The sequence below is a fragment of the Aotus nancymaae genome, unplaced genomic scaffold (genome assembly GCF_030222135.1).
Source record: "Aotus nancymaae isolate 86718 unplaced genomic scaffold, 86718_ANA_hifiasm-v0.15.2.pri h1tg000049l, whole genome shotgun sequence".
NCBI lineage: Eukaryota > Metazoa > Chordata > Mammalia > Primates > Aotidae > Aotus > Aotus nancymaae.
Window position 1 is genome coordinate 1827573 of NW_026988463.1, and position 26357 is coordinate 1853929.

The 26357-nt window shown below is 56.6% G+C and overlaps 2 protein-coding genes across 17 annotated transcripts; one reads left to right on the forward strand and one right to left on the reverse strand.

The window, feature by feature from the left end:
* Positions 1-383: 383 nt before the first annotated feature.
* Positions 384-23827, forward strand: NUBP2 (NUBP iron-sulfur cluster assembly factor 2, cytosolic). Of its 16 annotated transcripts, none has more exons than XM_064362315.1 (14): positions 384-439; positions 3663-3781; positions 3882-4080; positions 4742-4896; positions 5015-5125; positions 5228-5297; positions 5659-6998; positions 7090-7180; positions 7469-7539; positions 11789-11996; positions 12383-12607; positions 13137-18245; positions 20749-21168; positions 21696-23827. In XM_064362315.1, the coding sequence occupies exons 1-7, from the start codon at positions 424-426 to the stop codon at positions 5802-5804; spliced, it is 816 nt and encodes a 271-aa protein (XP_064218385.1). In that variant the 5' UTR covers positions 384-423; the 3' UTR covers positions 5805-6998; positions 7090-7180; positions 7469-7539; positions 11789-11996; positions 12383-12607; positions 13137-18245; positions 20749-21168; positions 21696-23827. The 16 variants fall into 16 exon arrangements, with proteins under 16 accessions (XP_064218385.1, XP_064218386.1, XP_064218384.1 ...); XM_064362316.1 differs by having other exon boundaries at positions 15997-18245; XM_064362314.1 differs by lacking the exon at positions 12383-12607 and having other exon boundaries at positions 15997-16927; positions 17998-18245.
* Positions 7376-11024, reverse strand: IGFALS (insulin like growth factor binding protein acid labile subunit). Its single transcript, XM_012441880.2, has 2 exons — positions 10527-11024; positions 7376-9364 (listed from the first exon to the last, which is right to left on the reverse strand). The coding sequence occupies exons 1-2, from the start codon at positions 10540-10542 to the stop codon at positions 7563-7565; spliced, it is 1818 nt and encodes a 605-aa protein (XP_012297303.1). The 5' UTR covers positions 10543-11024; the 3' UTR covers positions 7376-7562.
* Positions 23828-26357: the final 2530 nt, after the last annotated feature.

Genomic DNA, 26357 nt, shown 5'->3' on the forward strand with positions numbered 1-26357 from the left:
GGCTCCGGCGGCGAGGGGCGGGCACGCCCGGCTCGGAGCTTCAGACGAGGGGGGCGGGAGTCGGGAGACAAAGCTACTGCCTAGAGGTTTCAGGACCTGTCAATCCCGACCCAACGTTTCTATTGGTCAACTTCCAAGGGGTTGGCGACAAAGCCCGCGCGCCCATTGGAGACCGGTGGGAGGCGGTTCCGCAGTCCGAATTGACACAAAAGTAGGTCCACCTCCGTGTCGTCATCTGAGCCGGAACCTGCGGGACGACCTCAAAGCGATTTGATTGGCTGAGACAGCAGGACTAGGCCTATCAAGATGATCCAGGGGCGGGCGCACACTGCCCATTGGCTAGAAGGCCCTTCGCTCTGGTTGGGAGGCTGACGGCCCGAGGGCGGAAGCGCGAGGTAGCTGCGGGCTCCAGGCGGTGGCGGGATGGAGGCGGCGGCGGGTGAGTGCGGGGCCGGGACAGGGCCTCACTTCGGACCCCGCCGCGCCCCTTTCTGGGGCGGCCTCGCTGCGTCGCGCATCTCCAGTGCGACCATCACCGGCCTGCGTGGCTGGACCGGGCCAGAGGTCGTGGCGCGGGCGTTTTCTTTACACGGTCGTTTCGCACATGCTGCGGCTTCGATGTGGAAACCCCGTGACCCCGGAGGGCCTGAGTCGTGGAATTGGGGAGGTTTTATTTTTATTTATTTACTTAGAGACGGAGTTTCGCTGTGTTACCCAGGCCGGAGTGCAATGGCGTGATCTCGGCTCACTGCAACCTCCGCCTCCCGGGTTTAAGCGATTCCCCCGCCTCACCCTCCCGAGTAGCTGAGATTACAGGCCCCCGCCACCACGCCCGGGTAATTTTTGTGTTTTTAGTAGACACGGGGTTTCACCATGTTGGCCAGGCTGGAACTCCTGACCTCGTGATCCACCCACCTCTGCCTCCCACAGTGCTGGGATTATAGGAGTAAGCCACCGCGCCCGGCCTAGGGGGAGGTTTTAAAGGAAACTTTGTTGAGCACCGCTTTGTGGGTGGGGGTGGTGGCGCCTGTGGGCCCCACTATCTTGGAGGTCGCCAGGTCGAGACCCTGGTCCTACTGCACCGCAGCCCGGTGAACAGGGACACCCCGTCTCTAAATAAATCATATGCGCATAGTCATGAAAGTAAGACAGAAGCCAGCATCTCATATGTTTTTAGTTCTTTGAGGAAATGGCGCTCTAAGCCTTTAGAAACGTGAAAGTTGGCCGGGCGCGGTGGCTCAAGCCTGTAATCCTAACACTTTGGGAGGCCGAGGCGGGTGGATCACGAGGTCAAGAGATCGAGACCATCCTGGTCAACATGGTGAAACCCCGTCTCTACTAAAAATACAAAAAATTAGCTGGGCATGGTGGCGCGTGCCTGTGATCCCAGCTACTCAGGAGGCTGAGGCAGGAGAATTGCCTGAACCCAGGAGGCAGAGGTTGCGGTGAGCGGAGATCGTGCCATCGCACTCCAGCCTGGGTAACAAGAGTGAAACTCTGTCTCAAAAAAAAAAAAAGAAACGTGAAAGTTGCATCAGACAATTCACACAGTGGGTATGAGCCCTTCGCCAGATGAGCACCACGGGCCCTCTTAAGTAGTGGGAGCCGCATTTATCTTCGAGACCTGGAGTTCTGACCAAAAGGAAAACATTCTTGGGACAGCAAGGTCTGGTAGCACAACTCTTGACAGGTTAGAAAGCCAGCGTTGGAGTCTTACTCCAGAGGAGAAGCCTGGAAAAGCTGGACTTTCTAATCAGGAAAGATTTACTGCAGAGGAAGGCTATTACTGAGATTGACAGAAGCTTTTTGATGTGTAGACATGGGGTCTTACTATGTTACTGAGAGTGGTCTGGAACTCCTCCCGGACTGAAGTGATTCTTCCTCTTTGGCCTCTCAAAGTGCTGGGATTACAGGTGTGAGTCAGTGCACCTAGTCCAGGCTTTTATATTTTGGGGATGTGGGAGACAGATTGTCTCCGCCGCCCAGGCTGGAGTGCAGTGGCACAGTCTCGACTTCAGCTCACTGCAACCTTCACCTCTCCGTTCAAGCAGTTCTCCTGCCTCATCCTCCCAAATAGCTGGGATTACAGGCATGCGCCACCACACCTGGCTGCTTTTTTGAGTCTTTAGTAGAGGGTTTCGCCATGTTGGTCAGGCTGGTCTCGAACTCCTGACCTCAGATGATCCACCCACCTTGGCCTCCCAGAGTGCTGGGATTACAGGCGTGAGCCACCGCGCCCAGCCCCAAGCTTTCTTTACATGGGGAAAATATGCACGTAAAAATTTGAAAGGCCTAGTCTGGGCAAGGTCACAGCCGCAGCACCCGGCAGGCCCACACTGACTGCGCTTGGCTGGGCGTCTGCCTAGGAGCTGTTTCAGTTTTCTGAGAAGTGGAAAGTTCTTGGGGAACCCTCAGGGTTGTTGTCGGGGAGGGACCTGCCCTTCCCGGTTGCTGACAACTGGCGCCCGCGTCCGGCGTGGTGCTCAGCCCAACCCGCCAGACGGTCACAGTCCCGTCTGCCAGTGAGGAGAGCCCCCGGGGGTTAGCACTGATGGCAGCTTGCAGTCGGGACCCAGGCCTGACGGGGTCCCCGGCAGCCGCAGAAGTGCTTGCCGGGCTCTGCATGGCACCTCCAGTACCTGTTGGTATTAAGAGTGAATTAAGTCAGAACCTCTTTAATTGCCTCCAGGGTGACCGTGAGGCCGCGGTCTCAGGGCTTGGTGTTTGCGGGAATGTGGGGCTGCCTTTTCTGCGGAGAAGACCGCAGGTGGGCTCTGTAGGTCCGAGGACCTGCCTGCACGCCAGGTTGCCCTGGGAGGCTGTGGACTTGGAATCCTCTCAACCTGCTCTTGAGAGGCGGATCAGGAGGGGGCAGCTTTTACGCAGTGTGTTGAGCCCCTCACAGGCACCCTCCAAGGACCTGTCGGGGATGGAGCAGCTTGCTGGATACAGGGGGTGTGGCCTCAGCGGTGGCGCTGTGGGGAGAAGGCAGGGGTTTGTCAGGGTGTCTGCACACAGCAGCCCCTACCTCGTGGCAGGGACAGGATGGGACTCTGGAAGGAAGAGGAACCGGGGGGACAGGGTCGTGCGGGGAGTGGCCGGCAGCCCTCACCGACCACGCATTGCAGGGCCGAGAACCAGGGGACGCCGATGTGCGACGCATGGTTGTGGCCGCCCCGGGCCCTCAGCTGCCAGCGTCCCTCCTGAAAACCGAAGGCTCAGGGCAGTCTCTGCTGCCTCTGCCGAGCCCGGCTGCACAGGCTGGGGAAAGAGCGGAGTGTATTCTGTCTCCCGTTAGAAATAGCAGGGGGCTGGTAGTTTCATGATCATGTTGCTCATGTGTGCTAGCTTGCACACACGCTGCACATGAAGGAACGCATCACCCTTGCCAGCGCTGAGAGGCACGTTGGCACTTTCCGCTCTCAGCAGCACCGCCTCAGGCAGGTGCAGGAAGTGCAGTGGTCTTAGAGGGACGCTCGCGGGTCTGGGGCTGCAGGGCACCTGCCTGGAGGTCTTTACATCGGGTTGAAGTGGGACAGGGGCTGCCTCTGGGTCTGGCCATTCCCTACCACTCCGTTGTGGGTGAGGGAGGTGCTGGGCAACCCCGTGTGTGGGTACAGTGGGCGCGGGGGGCCCTGACCTTCCCTCGTGCTTCTGACCAGAGCCTGGAAACCTGGCCGGCGTCAGGCACATCATCCTGGTCCTGTCGGGAAAGGGGGGCGTTGGGAAAAGCACCATCTCCACGGAGCTGGCCCTGGCACTGCGCCACGCGGGCAAGAAGGTGAGCGCCCTGCCCGTCACTGGGCGGAGCCCCGGGCAGCCGCCCGCATCCCCGCAGAGGCCTGGCGGTGCCCCGGCCTAGGCTGTGCTGCTCCTTGCAGGTGGGAATCCTGGACGTGGACCTGTGCGGCCCCAGCATCCCCCGCATGCTTGGGGCACAGGGTAGGGCCGTGCACCAGTGTGACCGCGGCTGGGCGCCCGTCTTCCTGGACCGCGAGCAGAGCATCTCGCTCATGTCCGTGGGCTTCCTGCTGGAGAAGCCGGACGAGGCCGTGGTGTGGAGAGGCCCCAAGAAAAACGGTAACGACGGGTGGGGCGCCGCTGTCCTGGGGAAGGGGTGAGTGTCGGTGCTGGCCTCTTCCATGGAAATGCTCCCCTCCAGTAGCTGGGCCTGGGGACCCACACGTGACACCACGACCAGGGACAGCGCTCTGGCTGGCGGTGTGGCCCAAGTTGAATCCATGCTGTCACGCCAGAGGGAGGGGCTTGCCGCGACCCTGGCCATGGTGTGCAGGGACCTGAGGCCCCAGTGTGGGAGGTCGTGGGGGCAGATCTGAGGGGGTTCTGGTGCCTCTGGAGCAGGGAGAGGCTGGTGGGAGTGAGGTGCAGGCTCGGGGTGCACCTGTGGAGTGTCTGCCACGGAGAATGTGGGTGCTCCCATGTGTGGGTACAGACCCCCGAGGGTCCTGGCTCTGTGTTCTGATTTGGGGCCTCGGGGAGTCAGCACATACTTTGTGGGCAGGGGTGATACGCTGTAGATGGCCATGGCCCCATCTCTGTGCTCCTGGTCAGGGCCTGGCCTGCTCCTGCAGCGGGCCGGGACCTTCCAAGAACCTCTGATGGAGGCTGGTGGCCGGTGGCGGATGCTGGACTGCAGCCCCTCGGCCCGACCTGGCCAGTTCTTAGCAGCGCGGGGCCGCGTGTGCAGACCTGCCCTGCCCTGACGGCCCTGTCTTTGTAGCACTGATAAAGCAGTTTGTGTCTGACGTGGCCTGGGGGGAGCTGGACTTCCTGGTGGTGGACACGCCCCCGGGGACCTCCGACGAGCACATGGCCACTGTGGAAGCCCTGCGGCCCTACAAGCCCCTGGGGGCCCTCGTGGTCACAACGCCTCAGGTACCGCCGGCGCCTTCCCGAGCCCCTGTGGGCAGCTTCCCAGTGGGCTGGGCGGGTGTCCCTGCCTGTGCACCTGGCCCAGCCTGGCCGACTGGCAACCTTGGCTCCTGCCCTGCAGGCAGTGTCCGTGGGGGACGTGAGGCGCGAGCTGACCTTCTGCAGGAAGACGGGCTTGCGGGTGATGGGGGTCGTGGAGAACATGAGCGGCTTCACCTGCCCACACTGCGCGGTGAGCCCCGGGGCTGCAGGGCCGAAGCAGCACCTGATGGTGGGGGTGGCAGGCAGGCCGTGTGGGGCCTGGGGTGGCGCTGGGCTCACCACTCTCTCTTAGGAGTGCACCAGCGTCTTCTCCAGGGGCGGTGGGGAGGAGCTGGCCCGGCTTGCTGGGGTGCCCTTCTTAGGTGAGTATCCCGACCTGGTGCTGGGGTCCCAGCCTCCCCGTCCACAGCCTCTGCCGTGGGTGGGCTTGACCTCTGTGACCCCAGCGCCTGAGGGGAGGAGGGGACAGGAGCTGTTTGCTCCTCTCTCCTCAGGCCACACGCAGTGCCGTGACCTGTGGCTCATCCACCCCTGCCCTTCTCAAGGCGCTCTCAGGGGCCACAGTACCCAGCCTGGAGGTGGAAGCCTCCAGGCCGCGCCTCCACCCCCTCCGCGGCCACGGGTGGTTCGGATGGCGTCTGCTTTTGGCCAGCCGAGCCCGTGCTGGGAGCGGGAGGTGTGGACACGGTGCCATCACCTTCCTGGCCTCGCTGTGCTGTGCAGGCTCCGTGCCCCTGGACCCCGAGCTCACGAGGAGCCTGGAGGAGGGCCATGACTTCATCCAGGAGTTTCCCAGGAGCCCCACCTTCGCCGCGCTCTCCTCCATAGCCCAGAAGATCCTGGACGCGACGCCCATGTGCCTTCCCTGACTAAGGCCGCCCTGCAGCCGCCTCCCAGAGCCACCGAGGGCTCTCTCCAGCTTCTCAGAGAAACGATTGGCCTGGGCTGAGGTCCGGGCCTTGCGGGGCAGGCGCAGGCATCGTGATCAGGGGAGCGTCTCCCTGGCTGGCCCTGCCCCGGGGAGGAATCGGGCATCAGCAGCTCTGCCTGCGTGGCCTGTGGCAGCTTGGGGCTGCGTGCTTTGCGGCTGTGTGGCAGGCGGCCTGGGCTCTCATCCATTCACGTTTCCCACCTGCGCCCCGTGGCCACGTGTCCACACAGTCACAGAGCCCCTGGGACTCCTGCAGGCCTCAGGGGGCCCCAGGTCCCCAGCAGCCTGGGGTCACTGTGGTCTGTGGTCAGCTGGGGAGGTGCCCCCTAAGGGGGTGAACTGACCTCAGGCACATCTTGTAAGTGGGAGGAGCCTGCCATTAAATGCACTGCCATGGTTATGAGTCTGATGCTTCTAGAGTTTTCTGTCCTTAGGGGTCAGACAGCACCCACTTGTATCATTCCTGGGCTGAGCCGGTGAGTCCTTAGCGCCATCGTCAGCCAGCCCCTGTTCCTTTGGTGGGAGTTCAGAGAGATTTTATGATAAACCTGAGACTCAGTGGCTTTGCCATGGAAGAACAGCCCCCAGACACTGCGGGGGCCCCTCCGAGGGACTGAGACCAGAGGTGGGTTGATAGGGGAGCTCTGAGTCCCAGAGGCCTCCTGCAGCTCTTCTCAGGGAGACACAGAAGGAAAGCCATTCCAGAAAGCAGAACCTGCTGTTTTTCCCAAAGGAAGAGCTGGGCCTTCAGCAGCGGAGGACCCTGGAGGTGGGGGCCGGGAACCAACCCCGGCAGTCCCGAGGCAGGTGGGAGGGCGCTACGGCAAACGGGCTGAGGATGCCGGGGCCCTGCTGCAGGGGGTGGCTCCCCATTCCAGACTGACGCCATGCCCTGTGCTCACTGTCCACCCCACCTCAGCTGCGCCCTGGCTGCCTGGTCCTCTAGGCAATGCCTTGAAGAGGAGGGGTGAGTTGTGAAGCTCCCAGGACTCGAGTTGGTGCCGTTGTCCTGGGAGGACCCCGGGGGGCAGCTGCAGGGATCAGGAGGACTCAAGGGAGGCGGTCGGCCACAACAGTGGAGGGGCTGGATCCCGCAGGGGTTCTGGGCATGGCCAAGCCCCATAGGGCAAAGGTAAGGATACCAAGGCGCACCCAGGCAATGCCGCCATCCCCTCCCCTAAGCCAGGTGTGTTTTTCTGAGGCGATCTTCCTCTGTCACCCAGGCTGGAGTGCAGTGGTACAATCTGAGCTCATGGCAGCCTCTACCTCCCAGGCGCTGGCGATCCTCCTGCCCCAGCCTCCCTAGGACCACAGGTATGGGCCGCCATGCCTGGCTAATTTATTTTTTTGTGGAGATGGGCTCTCCCTTGTGTTCCCCAGGCCGGTCTTGAACCCCTGGGCTCCAGCAATTCGCCCACCTTGGCCTTGCAAAGTTCTGAGACCCCAGGTGTGTGCGGCGCACTCAGCCCCCTTCCCTGATTTCACGCTTGCAGTCACGTGCTGCGCCCATTAGATTCAACTGTGTTTGCCTTTAATTGATGACACCGGGTGCGGCGGAGGCCGCCATGTCTCTCACCCCAGTCAGGCCTTTGCGTCTTTCAGCAAGGGCACAGCGCGGGGTCGGATGTCTGCCAGACCCCCCGACGACGCAGAGGACCTGTCCCCTGCACAGGGTAAGCCACGCAAGGGGCCCCGGTCAGCAGGGCGCGAAGTGGGCCTCACTGAGATCCCGCAGGTCGAGGCCGGCGACCTCGGGCGGGCTGGTGCAGGTGATATTGTTGTAGGTGTATGTGGGGGGCTGGCAGTCGTCCCCCTCACAGACAGCCCGGACAAAGCGGGGCACGGCACGGGGGTTCTGCAGGGCGAAGTCCCGCAGCGCCTTAAGGGGGCAGCGGCAGTCCCAGGGGTTCCCCTGCAGCCACAGGAGCTCCAGGCCAGGGGGCTGCGGCGTGAAGGTCCGCAGGGAGTTGTTGCTGAGGCTGAGGTAGCGCAGCCGCCCCAGTGGCGCCAGGAGGCCGTCGGGCAGTGCCTCCAGGCGGTTGTGCGAGACGTCCAGCCAGAAGGCCCGCTGCAGGGGGCCCAGGGCGTCCGCCGGCAGCTCCGCCAGGCGGTTGCGGGACAGCAGCAGGTACTCCAGCTTGCCCAGGCCCCGGAAGAGCCGCGGGGGCAGGTGCGTGAGCCGGTTGGAGGTGAGGTCCAGCTCCAGCAGCTCTGCCAGCCCCCACAGGCTCTGCTCCTCGATGCCCTCGAGGCCGTTGTCCTTGAGGAAGAGCCGGCGCAGCCCCGAGAGGCCGGCGAAGGTGTGCGGGCGGATGCGGCCCAGGCAGCTGCCCTCCAGGTGCAGGCTGTGCAGCTTGCCCAGGCCCCGGAACACCTGCTCGGGAAGGTTCCGGAGACAGTTTCCGGAGAGTTTCATGACCGCCACGTTGGCGAGGCCGAGGAAGGCGCCTGCCTTGACCTCCTGCAGCTGGTTGTGGTCCAGCGTGAGCACCTCGAGCTGGCCCAGGCCCTCGAAGCTGCGCTCGGCCAGCTGGCGGATGCGGTTGTGGCCCAGCTGCAGCTCCTCCAGGAAGTGCAGGTCCCTGAACGTGCGGGGCCGCAGGCCGGCGATGGCGTTGTGGGACAGCCGCAGCACGCGCAGGCCCAGCAGGCCGGGGAACGTGTCCTCCAGGAGCCCGGCCACGCGGTTGTGGGACAGGTCCAGCCAGCGCAGCGCCTTCAGGCCCAGGAAGGCGCCCGGGGCCACGGCGGCGATGAGGTTGCGGTCCAGGTAGAGCTTCTGGAGCCGGGGCAGCTGCGCGAACACGTTGGCCTTGATGGCCCGTAGCGCGTTCCTGCTCAGGTCCAGCTCCCGGAGCTCGGCCAGGCCGCTGAAGAGTGCAGGCTGCAGGTAGGCCAGCCTGTTGCCCGCCAGCACCAGCTCGCGCAGGCCGCCCAGGCCACGGAACGCCGCGTCGGGGAGCACAGCCAGACCGTTCCAGCCGAGGTGGAGGTCCCAGAGGCTGCCGAGGCCCTCGAAGAGCCCGTCCTCCAGCCGGCTCAGGCGGTTGTTGCTGAGGCCGAGCGTGGCCAGCGCGGGCGTGTGCGCAAACGTGCCCACAGCCAGGCTGCGCAGCTGGTTCCGCTCCAGGTGCAGGTGGCACAGGTTCTCCAGGCCCAGCAGCGCCTGCGGCTCCAGGCTGCCCAGCAGGCCACCCTGCAGGTTGAGGAAGCCCAGGCTGGAGAGGTTCTGGAAGGCCGCCGGGGGGATGGACGACAGGTTGTTCCCGTCCAGCCACAGGGCGTGGGTGCCGCCCGGGATGCCATCCGGCAGGCGCGTGAGATTCCTGGAGCTGCAGAAGACGCTGAGCTCCTCTGCGTCGCCGTCGTAGCTGCAGACACAGGCGGCCGGGCACGCTGGGCCCTCGGGGTCCCCCGGTGTTGCGGGCTGTGCTCCCTCCAGGCTGCGGGGGCCCAGTACCACCCAGGACAACAGCAGCAGCGCCAGGGCCAGGCCTCCTGCAGGGGGAGAGGTTTGGGGACGCAGCCCGAGGCGGGCTCTGCCCTGTGAGCCAGATACCAGCGCAGCTGGCTGCAGCTCACCCCTCGAGACGCGAAGAAGCCGGTGAGCCCCCCGGGTCCTCCCGCTCAGAAGCTTCCCACCCCAGGGGACGGTGGAGTGGTGGCACCGCCCGGCTGCACAGACACCGAGGGCTTGGCTCTGCAACTCTGCACAGGCCACGTGGGCTCAGCCAGGCTGGGGCTTGGGCCTTCTGACCATGTGGCAACTGCACGTTGGCCTGGAGGAAGGGGAGGGAGCTGAGCTGTTGGCCCAGGTCCGGCCATTTTCAGAATATTTTGAAGCAGGTCTGGGTGGGCACTCACTGGATGCCCTCAGAGGCTGGACAGAGGGCTAGGCACCTCCTGCCCGAGTTAGGCCCCCTCAGCGGGGTCTCATCTTCCTGCCTCCAGGCCTCATCCCGGTGCTGTGGGGAAGACCTGGGCACCGGTGTTGGCGGGCAGGTGGGAACCCAGACCGTCGGCCACCACAGGTCACACTGCCTCTCAGGACAAGGTGCCACAGGCCCCACAGACCCGGCCAGCAGTCTCCCAAACAGCGATGACCCAGAACCTCTACGGCATGGCCTGACCCTGTCCTCAGGGTGTGGGATCGCTGCAGTGGTGGCGGGTGCAGTCATGTGGAACCCCCCAAATGCCCTTCCATCATGATCATTTGGGGGTGGCCTGAGACAGCCCTAGAGCTCTGCTCAGGCTTGGGGTGGCTGAAGCCACAAGGGAGCACCCCACAAAGACGGGTAGAAGCCACCATCTGCTGCCTGGGCCAGGCCCATGATGCAGGGTGTAAGGGGCACCTCCCCTGTCGCTGTGCCCACCATTCTGGAAGCTGAAGGCTCCTGCTTGCCCAGCCTATGCCTGGCACTGCTCCCTGCACCGCCGCCAGCACCCTTAGGATTAAGAACAGGATGGAGACCCTCTGGTGCCAGGCACAGCTGTGTCCCCTTCCCAACCCCGGCAGCCACATTCCCGGCTGGGCTCCCGGAGACCCCCAGAGCTGAGCCCTGCAGAGCTTCCCTGGGGAACACCCCCGGCCCCTCCCAGCGGACTCAGGTCACGGTGTGGCCACCCCCAGGGCAGGTGTTGGGGACACTGGGGGGCTCACCTTTCCTCAGGGCCATCCCGAGTGCAGGGCAGGCCACAGGTAGCAGCAAAGGAGGGTGCGTCTGCCGTGCCGGCCACCCCTGCCCTCTGGATTTCCCCACTGTGGGGCAGCCTGCGCCTGTCACCTGGCTGGCCCAGCCCAGCTGGCCCCAGCTCTGTTAACCCCCTCCTGCCTGGCGCCTGGCATCTGCCCCAAGCCCTGGGGTACAGACAGTGCAGTCGGTGAGGGAACTTCCGTCGGGGCCTGCGGTGGGCTGTTGTGGGGCTTTGGGGGCTGATGGCCAGTACCCGGGCCCCGTGCAGGGCTGACTGGGGAAGGCTGAGCAGCCGGGCAGGAGTGGGGGCTCCTTGGAGCAGCCTGGGAGGGGCTGGGGCTCGGGCTGCTTTGGGGAGCCCACGTCTTTACCAGCTCCTGTTATGGACAGGGGCCCCTCAGGCAGCTCCTGGGGTCCTGACCCCACCCCTGGCCTGAGCAGACAGCCACATGGGGCTCAGGGGCTGCCACCCCTTCCCCGTGCCCTGCACGCTGTCCACCCCCTCCCGGGGGTTCCCTAAAGCCTGGGTGGAAGCTGCCGTTTGGGATCCAGGCCCAGGGTGCTGTCCAGGGCCAGGCTTGTCCTGCCTCTCCCATGACCCCAGGGCACTGGTGTCTGGCCACTGCCCCGCCCCCAGCCTCTTCTAGGAATGCCTGGCAGGGTGGTAGGGCCTGTTTGCTTTTGCCCTGTGCCATCCTCGGGGAGGGCATGGGGGTGGCCCGGCAGAGGGAGCCAGGTCTGGTGGCCCAGACAAGCCCCACCAGCCCCTCGCTGTCCCCCGGCTCTGGTGAGGGCCTGGCCACCCCACAGTCACTTGTGTGCACAGAGGCCACAGGAACGTGTGCCTGGCCACGTCCGAGGTCAGCCCTGGGCTCCGTCTCCACCTGCCTACGGTGGCCCCTGGTTCCCCTCCACCTGCTCAGACCAGTTCCCAGCTGGTCACTGCCTCCAGCAGGGCCTGAGCAGGTGCAGCGCCTCCCACCTAGGTCCCTGCAGGCCACTTCCCCTGTGTCAGTGGGCCCACCCACCTGCACCGCCCACCCCCCACCCCCCGGGCCTGGCAGTGGGAACACATGCAGGGAAACGGCCGGCAGGGGCGCAGGTGGGGGCAGAGGTGGGGCTGGGTGGGGGCAGCAGCTGTCCTGGGCCCTACCCCATCCGCAGAGCTGTGGGAAGCCACCCCCCTGTGTAATCTCCTTCCCTTTATCGAGAATTGATCGTTTTCCAGGTGTCGTCTCAACTCCGCTTCTGAGAAATTATAGATCCACAGGGAGAAAGTCCACACCCAGAAAGATCCGCGGTCCGTTTACTCAGCAGAAAATGCGGACTCAGCAGGGGCCTGGGACCTGGGGCCAGCGCAGCTGGGCGGCCTCCTCTCAGGAGAGGTCCCCATGTGGAGGACCCTGGTCTGTGTCTGGGAGTCCCACACACTGCAGGTGGGAAGGGAGAATCTGTCCCTGGCCTTTTTCTTTGGGAGGGGCCGAGCGTCGCGGTGGGCAGAGCCTCAGCAGGGTTGCAGCAGCTGCGGGAGGGGTTCCAGGCCTCTCTGACTCCTGTGGTGACACTGAGGCTGCAAACACACATACATTCAGCCCGTTGAGTTCCAGAGGCCCCCATCACTGCCGCCGCCCCCGATGGCCCCGCTCTCCCTGCAGCCTGTCCTGGCGGAAGACCGGTGGCCTCCCAGGCTCCTCTATGAGCCACGTTCTGTCTTCAGGCTGCCCAGGGCGTGGCTTCCTGTAGAACAGGGCCCGAGGGAGGTGAGGCCACATTCAGGTCACGTACTGGAATGCATCTGTCCCCGTCCCTCTCACTGTTCCAGTGATGCCATGGAGCCCCATGGCCCCACATCCTGTGGGCGCACACCTGTCTGCAGTCAGCCTGGGTGGTGAGTGGTCAGTGGCCATCACTGTCTGGCACATGGCCACGGGTCATCCTGCTTCAGCCAGTGGTGGTTTGGTCTCCTGCCGATTTTCTGTATAGCTGGCTGATTTCTATTTTCAAGATAGAAGAAAAACCGAAAACATTCTGCACGCACCCCTGTCAGGTGTGTGGCCGGTGGGCTCTCTCGCGCTGTAGGGGCCTTTCCATCCTGTCGTTACGATTCTGGTCAGGGTTTTTGTTTTGTTTTGTTTTGTTTTTTGAGACGGAGTTTCGCTCTTGTTGCCCAGGCTGGAGTGCAATGGTGAGATCTTGGCTCACCGCAACCTCCACCTCCTGGGTTGAAGCGATTCTCCTGCCTCAGCCTCCTGAGTAGCTGGGATTACAGGCTGCGCCAGGAGGCCCAGCTAATTTCGTATTTTTAGTAGACATGGGGTTACTCCATGTTGGTCAGGCTGGTTTGAACTCCCAACCTCAGGTGATCCGCCCACCTCAGCCTCCCAAAGTGCTGGGATTACAGGTGTCAGCCACCACACCCAGCAAAAGTTCTTAATTAAGACGATGTCCCAGGCCGGGCGCGGTGGCTCACACCTGTAATCCCAGCAATTTGGGAGGCTAAGGCAGGTGGATCACAAGGTCAAGAGATGGAGACCATCCTGGCCAACATGGTGATACCCCTTCTCTACTGAAAATAGAAAAATCAGCTGGCCACGGTGGCGTGTGCTGGTAATCCCAACTACCCAGGAGGCTGAGGCGGGAGAATCACTTGAACCCAGGAGTCGGAGGTTGCAGTGAGCCGAGATCGCACCACTGCACTCCAGCCTGGACAACAGAGTGAGACTCCGTCTGGGGAAAAAAAAAAAAAGACGATGTCCCTTTAATGTTATATATTGACCTTGATTCCTCAAATGCCAACAGCAAAGATGGTGATCTGGCTTGACTTTTTGTCCCCAAAGAAATCTCACCTTGAATTGTAATAGTCTCCATGTGTGAAGGGTGAGGCCGGGTGGAGACAACTGAATCATGGGGCAGTTTTCACTCTACTGCTGTGGTAGTGAGGAAGTCTCCTGAGATCTGGTGGCTTTATATGTGGGAGTTCCCCTGTGCACACTCTCCTGCCCGCCACCATGTAAGGCCTGCCTTTGCCTCTCTGCCTTCCGACGTGAGTGTGAGGCCTCCCCAGCCACGTTGAAGTGTGACTCCATTAAACCTTTTTCCTGGCCAGGCATGGTGGCTCGTGCCTGTAATCCCAGCACTTGGGGCGGCTGAGGTGGGCGGATCACCTGAGGTCGGGAGTTCAAGGCAGGCCTGATCAACATGGAAAAACCCATTTCTACTAAAAGTACAAAATTAGCTGGGTGTGGTGGCACTTGCCTGTAGTCCCACCTACTGGGGAGGCTGAGACAAGAGAATCGCTTGAACCTGGGAGGCAGAGGTTGCGGTGAGCTCAGATCGCACCATTGCACTCCAGCCTGGGCAACAAGAGCAAAACTCCCTCTCATAAAAACACAAAAACAACTCTTTCCTTTATAAATTACCCAGTGTCAGGTGTGTTTTCATTGCTGTAATAATTATTACAGTGGGAGTGCCGCTGTAAAGATACCAAAAAATCTGGAAGTGACTTTGGAACTGGGTAGGAGGCAGAGGTTGGAGCCGCTTGCGGGGCTCCTAAGAGGACAGGAAGATGTGTGAAGGTTTGGCACTTCTAGGCTTGCTGGACGGCTTTGACCAAAATGCTCAGTGATACAGACACCGAGGTCCAGGCTGAGGTGGTCTCAGATGGAGACGAGGAACTTGGAAACGAGTAAAGGTGACTCTTGCAATGTTTCAGCAGAGAGACTGGTGGCATGTTGCCCCTGCCCTAGAGATTTGTGGAACTTTAGGGCATCTGGTGAAAGAAACTGCTTAGCAGCAGTGTTCAAGAGGTGACTTGGGTGCTGTTAAAAGCATTCAATGTATTCACAAAGATATGGTTTGGAATTGGAACTCACGTTTAAAAGGGAAGCTGAGCATAAAAGGCTGAAAAGTTTGCAGCCTGATGGATGCCACAAAAAAGCCAAGCCCAGCTGGGTGCGGTGGGTCACGCCTGTAGTCCCAGCACTTTGGGAGGCTGAGGCAGGCGGATCACAAGGTCAGGAAATTGAGACCATCCTGGCTAATACGGTGAAACCCTGTCTCTACTAAAAATACAAAACATTAGCCGGCTGTGGTGGTGCACACCTGTAGTCCCAGCTACTCGGGAGGCTGAGGCAGGAGAATCGCTTGAACCCGGGAAACGGAGGGTGCAGTGAGCTGAGATCACACCACTGCACTCCAGCCTGGGTGACAAGGGTGAGACTCCGTCTAAAAAAATAAAAGCCCATTTTCTGAGGAGAAATTTAAAAATTCAAGCTGGCTGCAGAAATTTGCATGACAAGGAGCCAAATGTTAATCACCAAGACCATGGGGAAAGTGTCTCCAGGGATGTCAGAGGTCTTCAGGGCAGCCCCTCCAGTCACAGTCCCAGAGGTGTAGGAGGGAAAAATGGTTCAGTGGGCTGGGCCCAGAGACTTGCTGCTTTGTGCAGTCTTGGGTGCCCTGCCTCCTAGCAATGGCTGTAAGAAGCCAAGGCACAGCTCGGGCTGTTGCTTCAGAGGGTGAAAGCCCCACGCCTTGGCGGCTTCCATGTGGTGTTAGGCCTGCAGGTGCACAGAAGTCAAAAACTGAGCTTTGTCGACTGGGTGCAGTGGCTCACACCTGTATCCCAGCACTTTGGGAGGCCGAGGCGGGTGGATCATGAGGTCAAGAGATCAAGGCCATCTTGGTCAACATGGTGAAACCCTGTCTCTACTAAAAATACAAAAATTAGCTGGGCATGGTGGCGCACACCTGTAATCCCAGCTACTCAGGAGGCTGAGGCAGAACTGCTTGAACCCAGGAGGCGGAGGTTGCAGTGAGCCGAGATCAAGCCATTGCACTCCAGCCTGGGTAGCAAGAACGAAATTCCGTCTCAAAAAAAAAGGTTTGGGAACTTCCACTTAGATTTCAGAGGATGTATAGAAACAGCTGGCTGTCCAGGCTGAAGTGTGCTGCAGGGGCAGAGTCCTCATGGAGCGCCTCTGCTAGGGCAGCACAGAGGGAAATGTGGGGTCAGAGCCCCTCCCCCAACAGTAACCACTGGGGCACTGCTTAGCGGAGCTCTGAGAAAAGGGCCACTGTCCTGCAGAACCCAGAATGGTAGATCCACTGACAGCTTGCACTGTGCGCTTGGAAAAGCCACAGACACTGAACACTAGCCTGTGAAAGCGGCCAGGAGGCGGGCTGTGCCCTGCAAAGCCACAGGCGTGGAACTGCCTAAGGCCTTGGGAACCCACCTCTTGCATCAGCATGACCTGGATGTGAGACATGGAGTCATAGGAGATCATTTTGGGGCTTTGACTGTCCTGTTGGATTTCAGACTTGCATGGGGCCTGCAGCCCCTTTGGCCAATTTCTCCCATTTGGAATGGGGGTATTTACCCAATGCCTGTACCCCCACTGTTTCTAGGAAGTAACCAACTGGCTTTTGATTTTACAGGCTCACAGGCAGAAGGGACTGCCTTGTCTCAGATGAGACTCTGGACTTTCGGATCAATGCTAGAATTCGTGAAGACTTTGGGGAAGTGCTGGAAGGGTAGGACTGTGTTTTGAACTGTGAGGACATGAGGTTGAGGGGCTGGGGGCGGGATGATATGTTTTAGTTGTGTTTTGACCCAGATCTCATCTTGAATTTAGTTCCCATACTCCCCGAATGTGAGAGGGACCAGGTGGAGATAATTGAATCATGGGGCTGGTTCCCCCCATCCTGTTCTCTGGAGTTTGCGCCTGATCTGCTGGTTTTATGAGGGGCTCCCCCTTCACTGGGCACTCATTTCTCTCTCCGGCTGCCACGTGAAGGACGACGTGTCTGCCTCCTTTCCCACCATGACTGTACATTTCCTGAGGCCTCCCCAGCCCTGTGGAACTGAGTCAATTAAACCTCTTTTCTTTATAAATTACCCACTCTGAGGCAGTCCTTTATAGCAGTGTGAGAACGGAGTGATACAGATGGGAAAACGGCAAAACAATTCTTACTGTCCTCTTATGTGTATGGTTTCAAGTACTGTTTGGTGCAGACACTCTGCCGTTTTCCCTTCTGATCGGCCTCCTAAGAGGGAGGGGGAGGGCTCAGAGTTCACTGTTCTCTGTGGGGGGTTACCAGCAGCCTCTGTGCTGTTTAGTGGAAGGGCTGTCACTGCCCATCATAAACCAAGCCCATTTAAGCCTGGGCCCCTTTCTGGATTCTTGGCACCCCCAGTGGTGGCTTTTTGGTAAGCTGGATTTTTTTTTTTTTTTTTAAATACACGGTCTTGCTCTGTTTCCCAGGCTGGAGTGCAGTGGTGCCATCTTGGCTCCCGACAGTCTTGACCTCCCTGGCTAAGGTGATCCTCCCACCTCAGCCTCCCAAGTAGCTGGAACTTACAGGTGTGGTATGTGTCACCATGCTCAGATAATTTTTGTGTTTTTTGGTAGAGATGGAGTTTCTCTGATTTTCAGGAGGTTCTGACATCTGGTAGAGTACGGCCTCGTTCTTCAGGAGCGTCTTGGCTCTCCCCAGTCCTTTGCAACAGAAAGCCAAATTCTGAGTGGTGCTGCAGTCTGGGACGTCTTCCAACCTGGGGCGTACAGTATTTCCTCCGTTACCTAGGATTTGCATCTCTCGTGTTTTTGTAGACTTTTTTTTTTTTTTTTTTGAGATGTAGTCTTGCTCTGTTGCCCAGGCTGGAGTACCGTGGCGTGATCTCAGCTCACTCCCACCTCTGCCTCCCGGGTTCAAGCAATTCTCCTGCCTCAGACTCCCGACTAGCTGCGATGACAGGCGTGCGCCACCAGGCCCGGCCTCTGTAGATTTTCTGTGTTGTGCTCTTCTGTGTTTTCTTTTAGTGCCTTTCCTGTACGATTGCCGTTTTTGATACGATTATGCGCTATTTTCCCTCCTCAGTTTCATTTGCTGTTTGTCAGGGCTGGAATTGTTTTGTACACGTTGGGATAACAAAGCATGAAGTAATGTGCTCCCTTTACCCTATGAGTCTGTTTCTAAAACTGTTTTATTGCTGTATAATTTTTAGAGCATAAAATGCCCTCAATGTTAAGTGTACAGGTCAGTGATGGGGAATCCGCGCTGCGCAGCCAGCACTGCCCTCCGCCTTTCCCACATGAGACGCACTCTCTGCATCTGGTTTCTTCTCCAGATGCAGTGTTTTGGAGGCTCGTCCACACGGTGACATGGAGCAGTGCTTCCTGCTTTGCAGCTGAACAATGCTCTGCTCTGTGGAGAGGCCACATTTGTTCATGGCTCCTCCTTAGCTGGTGGAAGCTTGGGTTATTTCCTTCTAGGGTTATTCTGAAAGATGCTACTCTATTTGTGTACAAGTCTTTGGACACAGGTTTCATTTTTCTTGGGGACATTCTTAGGAGTGGAGTTGCTGGTTCATAGTATTGTATCTCTTAAAAAACTGTTTTCCAGCATGGGTGTACACTATTTTTTCTTTTTTTTCAGATGAAGTCTCGCTTTGTCACCAGGCTGGAGCATAGTGGCACGATCTCGACTCACTGCAATCTCCGCTTGCCGAGTTCAAGCAATTCTCCTGCCTCCAGAGTAGCCAGGACCACAGGTGTACGCCACCATGTCCAGCTAATTTTTGTATTTTTAGTATAGACAGGGTTTCACCATGTTGGCCAGGATGATCTCCATCTCTTAACCTCTTGATCCGCCCACCTCGGCCTCCCAAAGTGCTGGGATTACAGGTGTGAGCTACTGCACCCCGCCCATTTTTTAAATTAAGACAGAATTTCAGTCACCCAGGCTGGAGTGCAGCGGAGCAATCTCAGCTCACTGCACCCTCCGCCTCCTGGGCTCAAGCAATTCTCCTGCCTCAGCCTCCTAAGTACCTGGGCTTACAGGCGCCCACGATCATGCCTGGCTGATTTTTGTATTTTTAGTAAAGACGCAGTTTCACCATGTTGGCCAGGCTACTCTCGAACTCTTGACCTCAGGTGATCGATCTGCCGACCTTGGCTCCCAAAGTGCTAGGATTACAGGTGTGAGCCCCTACACCTGACAGAGCATACCGTTTTACACAGTATGAGAGTTCCAGTCATCCCACATCCTCACCAGCACTGGGTGTGTTCTCGTGAGCTGTTCTCGTATTTTTCTGATAACTAGTGATGTTGAACAACCTCTTCATGTGCTTATTGGCCATTCTTATGTTAGTCTTTGGTGAAATAATCTATTTAAGTCTCTCACCCTTTTTGGTTTTATTTTTTAACATGTACAAAGCTGCTGGATACCCACTTTTTAATTGGATTATGTTCTTGAGTTTTAAGACTTTGCATATTACTTACAACTCTTAGTGGTGGATCAAAGGGGAAAAAAAAGACTGGCAGATATTTTTCCCAGACTGTGGCTTCTCTTTTTTTTTTAAAAGGTGTCTTTTGGCCCAGTGCAGTGGTTGACACCTATAATCCCAGCACTTAGGGGAGGCTGAGGCTGGAGGATTACTTCAGCCCAGGAGTTCAAGATCGGCCTAGGCAACATAGAAAGATCCCATCTCTACAAAAAAATACAAAAATTAGCCACACATGGTACTCTGCAGCTGTGGTCCCAGCTACTCAGGAAGCGGAGGCTGGAGGATGGTTTGACGCTACAGTGAGCCATGAGCATGCATGCGACTGGGCTCCAGCTGGGTAACAGCAAAGTCTCATCTCAAAGACCAAACAAACAAGTTGTATTGGCCGGGTGCGGTGGCTCACGCCTGTGATCCCAGCACATTGGGAGGCTGAGGCGGGCAGATCACGAGGTCAGGAGTTTGAGACCAGCCTGACCAACATGGTGAAACGCCGTCTCAACTAAAAATACAAAAATTCGCCGGGTGTGGTGGCAGGTGCCTGTAGTCCCAGCTACTCAGGAGGCTGAGGCAGGAGAATTGCTTGAACCCGGGAGGTGGAAGTTGCAGTGACCCAAGATCACGCCAGCTGCACTCCAGCCTGGGTGACATATATTTTTTAAAAAGTTGTCTTTTTAAAGTGCAAATGTTTTTCATTTTGATGAGGTCCAGTTGCTTTTGCTTTCCTCTAACAACTCTGTGCCTAACCCAAGATCACAGAGATGTTCTCCTACATCTGTTCTCAAAGTGTGGTGGCTTCAGCTATTCTGTTTAGGCCTCTGAGCCGTCCCGAGTTCCTTTACGGGGATGTGTGAAGAAGGGTCTCGAGTCACTTCCCCAGGTAACTGTGGTCCCAACACCATCTGTTAGACCCTCCTTTTCCCAACTGAAGTATCTTGGCACTCTTTGTTGAAAAATCAGGTGGCCATGACTACAAGGATTTATTCTAGACTCTGATCTACTGATCTTCATACCCTTCCTTGTATCACTGTTGCAGTTTTTTTTTTTTCTTTTTTGAGACAGAATCTCACTCTGTCTTCCAGGCTGGAGCACGACGGCAGTCTTGGCTCACTGCAACCTCCGCCTCCCAGGTTCAAGTGATTCTCCTGCCTCAGCCTCTTGAGTAGCTGGGATTACAGGCGTACCACCACATCTGGCTAATTTTTGTATTTTTAGTAGAGACAGGGTGTCACCATATTGCCCAGTCTGGTCTCGAACTCCTGACCTCGTGATCCACCCACCCTGGCCACCCAAAGTGCTGGGATTACAGGCATGAGCCACCGCGCTGCCTGCCACTGTGAGTTTTGAAATCGGGTAGCCTGAGCGCTCCAACTCATCCTGTTGCAAACCTGTTTTGGCTCATCTCGGTTCTTGTATTTCCATATGTTTAGAATCGGCTTGTCACTTTCTCCAAAAAACCTACTGGGATCTTAATAGGGATTGCATGGGATGAGGGCCCACTTGGGGAGAGTGGAAATCTTAACAGGAGTCTCCTAGGCAATAAACATGGGATCTTCCCATTTGTTTAGATCTTTTCATTTCTTTCAGCAGTGTTTGCAGTATAAATTTCCTTCACCAAGGTGGTTCCTAAGTGTGTGCTTTAGTTTTTATGCCAGTGAATGGAGTCTTGGTTTTGTTTGGATTGTTAGTAGTCGACAGACATGTGATGGATCTCTCCGTTAGCCTTGGATCCCAGGACCGAGCTGAACTTCCTTGTTCCAGCTGTGTGTCTGTGTCTCACAGGATTTGCTGTGTAGAGGCTCATGGTGCTATGAATAGACACTTTGACCTCTTCTGTTCTGACATGTATTCCTTTTTTTTTTTTTTTTTTTAAGCATCTTATTAAATGCCTTGTTTGCCTTTAGAGGGAAACATGGTCACCCACCATGAATTACGCTGCTGGCTGTGTTTCTCATGGATGCTGTAGGAGGCAGAATAGTGCACCTAGCAAAGATGGTCACGTCCTAACCCCTGGACCCTGGGATGATGGGAGGCTACACCGCCAGGAGGAATCAAGGTTGCAAACCAGCTGACCCTAAAAATGGAGGAGCATTTTCTAGTACGGAACCTAGTGGAATCACGTGCTCCTCGAAAGCACACCAGGAGTTGCTGAGAGACACAGTGGACTTGACCGACTGTTGCTGGCTTTGAAGATGGTGGGAAAAGGCCACAGCCAAGGGATGTGGATGCCTCTGGAAAGGATGCGGACACAGAACCTCTCCCAGAGCCTCTGCCTACACCTTCCTTTTAGTCCCATGAGACCCACGTCTACCAACCTCCAAACCGTAAGGGAAAGTTGTTTTGTGTTTCGGGGTTTTGAGATGGAGTCTTGCTCTGTCACCTAGGCTGAAGTGCAGTGGCACAATCTTGGCTCACTGCAACCTCTGTCTCCCAGGTTCAAGCAGTTCTCCTGTCTTGGCCTCCCAAGTAGCTGGGACTACAGGTGTGTACTACCACACCTAGCTAATTTTTCTATCTTTAGTAGAGATGGGGGTTTCACCACGTTGGCCAGGCTGGTCAAACTGCTGACCTCGAGTGATCCACCTGCCTTGGTGCTTCCCACAGTGCCGACATGACAGGTGTGAGCCACCGCACCCGGCCTAAACTTGTGTTTTAAATCACCAAGGTAGGGGTGACCTATCCCCGCAGCAAATGGAACCTAAGCAGATGGACTTTCCTAGCTGGGGATGCTCCCTTCTGTTCCTGAGTTGTGAGATTCCTTATCAGGCATGGGACTTTTGTCCTGTGCTTTTCTGCATTCATTGAGATGGATATTGTGGGTGTTTTATTTATGTATTTTTTTTGGAAACAGGGTCTGGCTGTGTCGTCCAGGCTGGAGTGCACTGGCATGATCTCGGCTCACTGAACCTGTGCCTCCTGGGCTTAAGTCAACATCCTCCAGCCTCAGGATTGTGAGTAGCTGAGACTACAGGCATGCACTTGTGTACCTGGCTAATTTTTGTTTGTTGGTTTATTTTGGTATAGACAGGGTTTCGCTATGTTGCTGCCAGTGCTTCTCTTGAACTCCTGGGCTCAAGCAATCTGTCTACCTCAGCCTCCCAAAGTGCTGGGATCACAGGCATCTGTTTATTAATGTGCCCTATGTTGTCAATTGCTTTGTTGATGTTTAAGCGACCTCACATTGCTTGCCATAGTAAACCCACTTGGTCATGGTGTATGATGTTGCCCAATTTGGGTTGCTAATATTTTGTTCAGGATCTTTAAATGTGCGTTCATGATGGACATTGTTCTGGGGGAGGGGACGGAGGGTGATGCTTTTCGCTCCCTACGCCTCGTAGACTGAGTCAGGAGCGGCTCCTGTGTTCATGACAGACATTGTTCTGGGGGTGGGGATCATGCTGCCTTAGCCTCGCAGGCTGTCTCCTCCTGCACGTTGGGAAGATTGTGAATGGTGGTGTCACCGACAATGCACAGGGGAAGCTGGACACAGGCTTTCTGTAGGAAGTCTTAGGGCTTTTCATTCATGTAATTTCTTGTTATACGTCAAGTGCTGTGTGTGCCTCTGGGAGTTTGCCAGTTTCATCTGAGTTGCTGGTCCACAGTTCCCCTAGTATTCCGAGTCCTGTTGAGTGCTGCAGGACTGGTAATGACGTCCTCTCTTTCATGCTTTTGGTAGTCAGTGTAGCTAACGGTTTGCCAATTTTGTTGATCTTTTCAGAGAATTTGCCTTTGGTTTTTCTGCTTTCTAGTTTACTGATTTCCTCCCTAATCTTTCTTCTTCTGCCCCTTTAGGTTTCATTTGTTCTTCTTTCTAGTTTAAGGTAGATACCTAGTTTTGTTTTTTTGAGATGAAGGCTCACTCTGTCACTCAGGATGGAGTGCAATGGCATGAACTCCGCTAGGTGCCACCTCCGCCTCCCAGGTTCAAGCGATTCTCCCACCTCAGCCTCTCGAGTAGCTGGAAATAACATGCACCCACCCGGTTAAAATTGATTTTTTTGTAGAGATGGGGTCTCACTGACTCCTGGCCTCAAGCACTGTTACCACCTAGGCCTCCCAAATTGCTGGGATTACAGGCCTGAGCCAGCAAGCCCAGCCAAGGCCAATGGTTTTTGAGACCACCTTTTATTCTACAGGTGGTTGAGGCTGTGAATTTCCCTCTAAGCAATGCTTTCGTTGTGTCAACTCCCACAGCTTCTGCTGCCCCACCACCCCTGCCATTCAGATCAGAGGTCAGTGCCAGGCGCGGTGGCTCACTCCTGTCATCCCAGCACTTTGGGAGGTCAAGGCAGGTGGATCACTTGAGGTCAGGAGTTTGAGACCAGTCTGGCCAACATGGTGAAACCACATCTCTACTAAAAATACAAAAATTAGTTGGGCATGGTGTTGGGCTCCTATAATCCCAGCTACTCAGGAGGCTGAGGCAGTAGAATCACTTGAACCTGGGAGGTGGAGGCTACAGGGAGCCGAGATTATGCCACGGAACTCCAGCCTGGGCCACAGAGTGAGACCCTGTCTCAAGAAAATAAAAATATTTTTAAAAATCAGATGTCAGGGCCGGGCGCGGTGGCTCAAGCCTGTAATCCCAGCACTTTGGGAGGCCGAGGCGGGTGGATCACGAGGTCAAGAGATCGAGACCATCCTGGTCGACATGGTGAAACCCCGTCTCTACTAATACAAAAAAATTAGCTGGGCACGGTGGCGCGTGCCTGTAATCCCAGCTACTCCGGAGGCTGAGGCAGGAGAATTGCCTGAACCCAGGAGGCGGAGGTTGCGGTGAGCCGAGATCGCGCCATTGCACTCCAGCCTGGGTATCAAGAGCGAAACTCCGTCTCAAAAAAAAAAAAAAAAAAAAAAAAAAAATCAGATGTCAGGCATTTGATGCTCCTACCCAAGGCTAAAATGACCTACTGGTTGACAAATGAGCAGTGTTACTGAATGGAGATACTTGGTTCTGGCCCAAGAATATTTGCTGACAAACTCTTAGGTGGGGTGGAGGTAGTGGGAGAAGGAACCTGTGTCGTTTGTCCTCACAGACCCCTGGCTTCAGGGGCATCCCAGATGGGTCTGTGGCTCTGAGAACAGACCAGTGACCCCTTCGGGAGAAGAGGCATGCGTGTGGTTGGGAGGTGCCAGCCTTCCTCTGCTCCTGAGTCCCCAGGGCCACTCTGCTACTCCACGCAGAAAAGCCTATCTGTAGGACCAGGTGGCAGAGTGGGTATGAGCCCCACACAGAGTCCCCTGCCCTCACAGCTGTACTGACAGGGCAATCGATCAGTCAGTGAATTAATCAGATGTTTGTTTCAGCACATGAGAGGTAGGCACACAGTGTTGTGAGCAGACTAAATGCCACTCAAGTGTGCAATTAATTAATGTCTTTGAGACAGGGCCTCCCTGTCGCCCAAAAGAGTGCAGTGGCACAATCTCAGTTCACTGCAACCTCCGCCTCCCGGGTAGACAGGACTATAGCTGCGTGCCACTACACCTGGCTAATTTTTGTATTTTTAGTAGAGATTGGGTGGCCAGGATGGTCTTGACCTCATGATCTGCCCACCTCAGCCTCTCAAAGTACTGGGATTACGGGCATGAGTCACCTGACCTGGCTGTATTTCTCTTTTTATAAAAAAATATTTTGTGTGTTGAGATGGAGTTTTGTTCTCGTTGTCCAGGCTGGAGTGCAGTGGTGCAATCTCGGCTCACCACAACCTCTGCCTCCGGGGCTCAAGCAATTCTCCTGCCTCAGCCTTCCGAGTAGCTGGGATTATAGGCATGCACCATCACGCCTGTCTAATTTTGTATTTTTAGTACAGATGGGTTTTTACCATGTCGGTCAGGCTGGTCTCAAACTCCCAACCTCAGGTAATCCATCAACAAAATTTTTTTGTAAGGACTGGGTCTTGCCATGTTGCCCAGTAAGGTCTTGAACTCTTGAGCTCAAGTGAGCCACCTGCCTTAGCCTCCCAAAGTAAGTGCTGGGATTACAGGCATGAGCCACCACATCCGTCCTAACTGTGCAGTTTAAATGGTTAATTGTATGTTGTGTGAATTTAACCTCAAGTAAAAATAGTAACTCGCCAAGCATGGTGGCTCACACCTGTAATCCCAGCCCTTGGGGAGGCTGAGGAAGGAGGATCCCTTGAGGCCGATTGGATGACCAGCATGGGCCACACAGCAAGACTCCATCTCTACAAAAATCATCATCATCTTCATATATTTTTTTAAGTTTCAGATGAGCAGAAAACAATCACTGGACTCCTAATCCATTTGACAACTGGAGAGAAACGCACACCCAGGGACTCACACAGGTCAGGGGAGGCAGCCAGTGGAGAACAGCGAGCGCCTGAGGCATTGAGGGGCCCTGGAGTCCATCATCTGCCGAACCGTGGGAACGAACAGAGGGGATGAGGGCCCAGAGCAAGCACAGAGGTGTGAGAGACGGAGCCTCTACCAGACCACACAAAGCCAGAGAACAGGAAGAGGGCAAGGGCGCAGGCTTTAAGCATAGAAATCCTGAGCGTGAGACAGGACGGGCTGCGGGCAGCAACTGGGACTGAGTCATGCAAATGGGGCGCAGGCGCAGGCGAGGTCTGGTGCAGAGACCTCAATTCACCGCAGACAGACACCTGGACACGAGGCAGAGATGGGAAGGGCCAGGCAGCCTGATGTGCTCTTAGCTCTTAGGGGGAAGGATGAGGAAGATTACACATGGGTGAGACAGCCAGAGTAGAGAGAGAAACCCAATGAGGATGCTGGGATGAGACACGCGACAGGGTTTTTTGTTTTGTTTTGAGACAGTCTCGCTCTGTCGCCTAGGCTGGAATGCAGTGGCACGATCTGAGCTCATTTCAATAGAAGTCAGACTTCTATCTTAATTACAAAATCACCAGTTTTAAAAATATCCTTAAGGCCAGGCATGGTGACTCACGCCTATAATCCCAGTACTTTAGGAGGCCAAGGTGGGGAGATCACAAGGTCAGGAGTTGGAGACCAGCCTGACCAACATGGTGAAATCCCGTCTCCACTAAAAATACAAAAATTATCCGGGCGTGGTTGTGCATGCCTGTAATTCCAGCTACTCAGGAGGTTGAGGCAGGAGAACTGCTTGAACCCTGGAGGCGGAGGTTACAGTGAGCCCAGATAGTGCCATTGCACTCCAGCTGGGATGACAGAGCAAGACTCCGTCTCAAAAAAAAAAAAAACCAAATCCTTAAAACACAAGCTTCAGACGGCTTTATAGATAAGTCACTATTTTTTTAGAAGCCAGGCCTCGCTCTGTCACCCAGGCTGGAGTGCAGTGGCACAGTCACAGCTCTTTGTGGCCTCCAACTCCTGGCCTCAAGGGATCCTGCCATCCCAGCCTCCCAAAGCACTGGGATTACAGGCATGAGTCACCACACCCTTATTTTAAAAACCGAACAGGGATTGTACAGGAAAGGAATTCACAAATCAAACCTAGCTACTGAAATTATGAAATGGATTTAACCCAAGAACATGACATGACTTATCAGAAAAT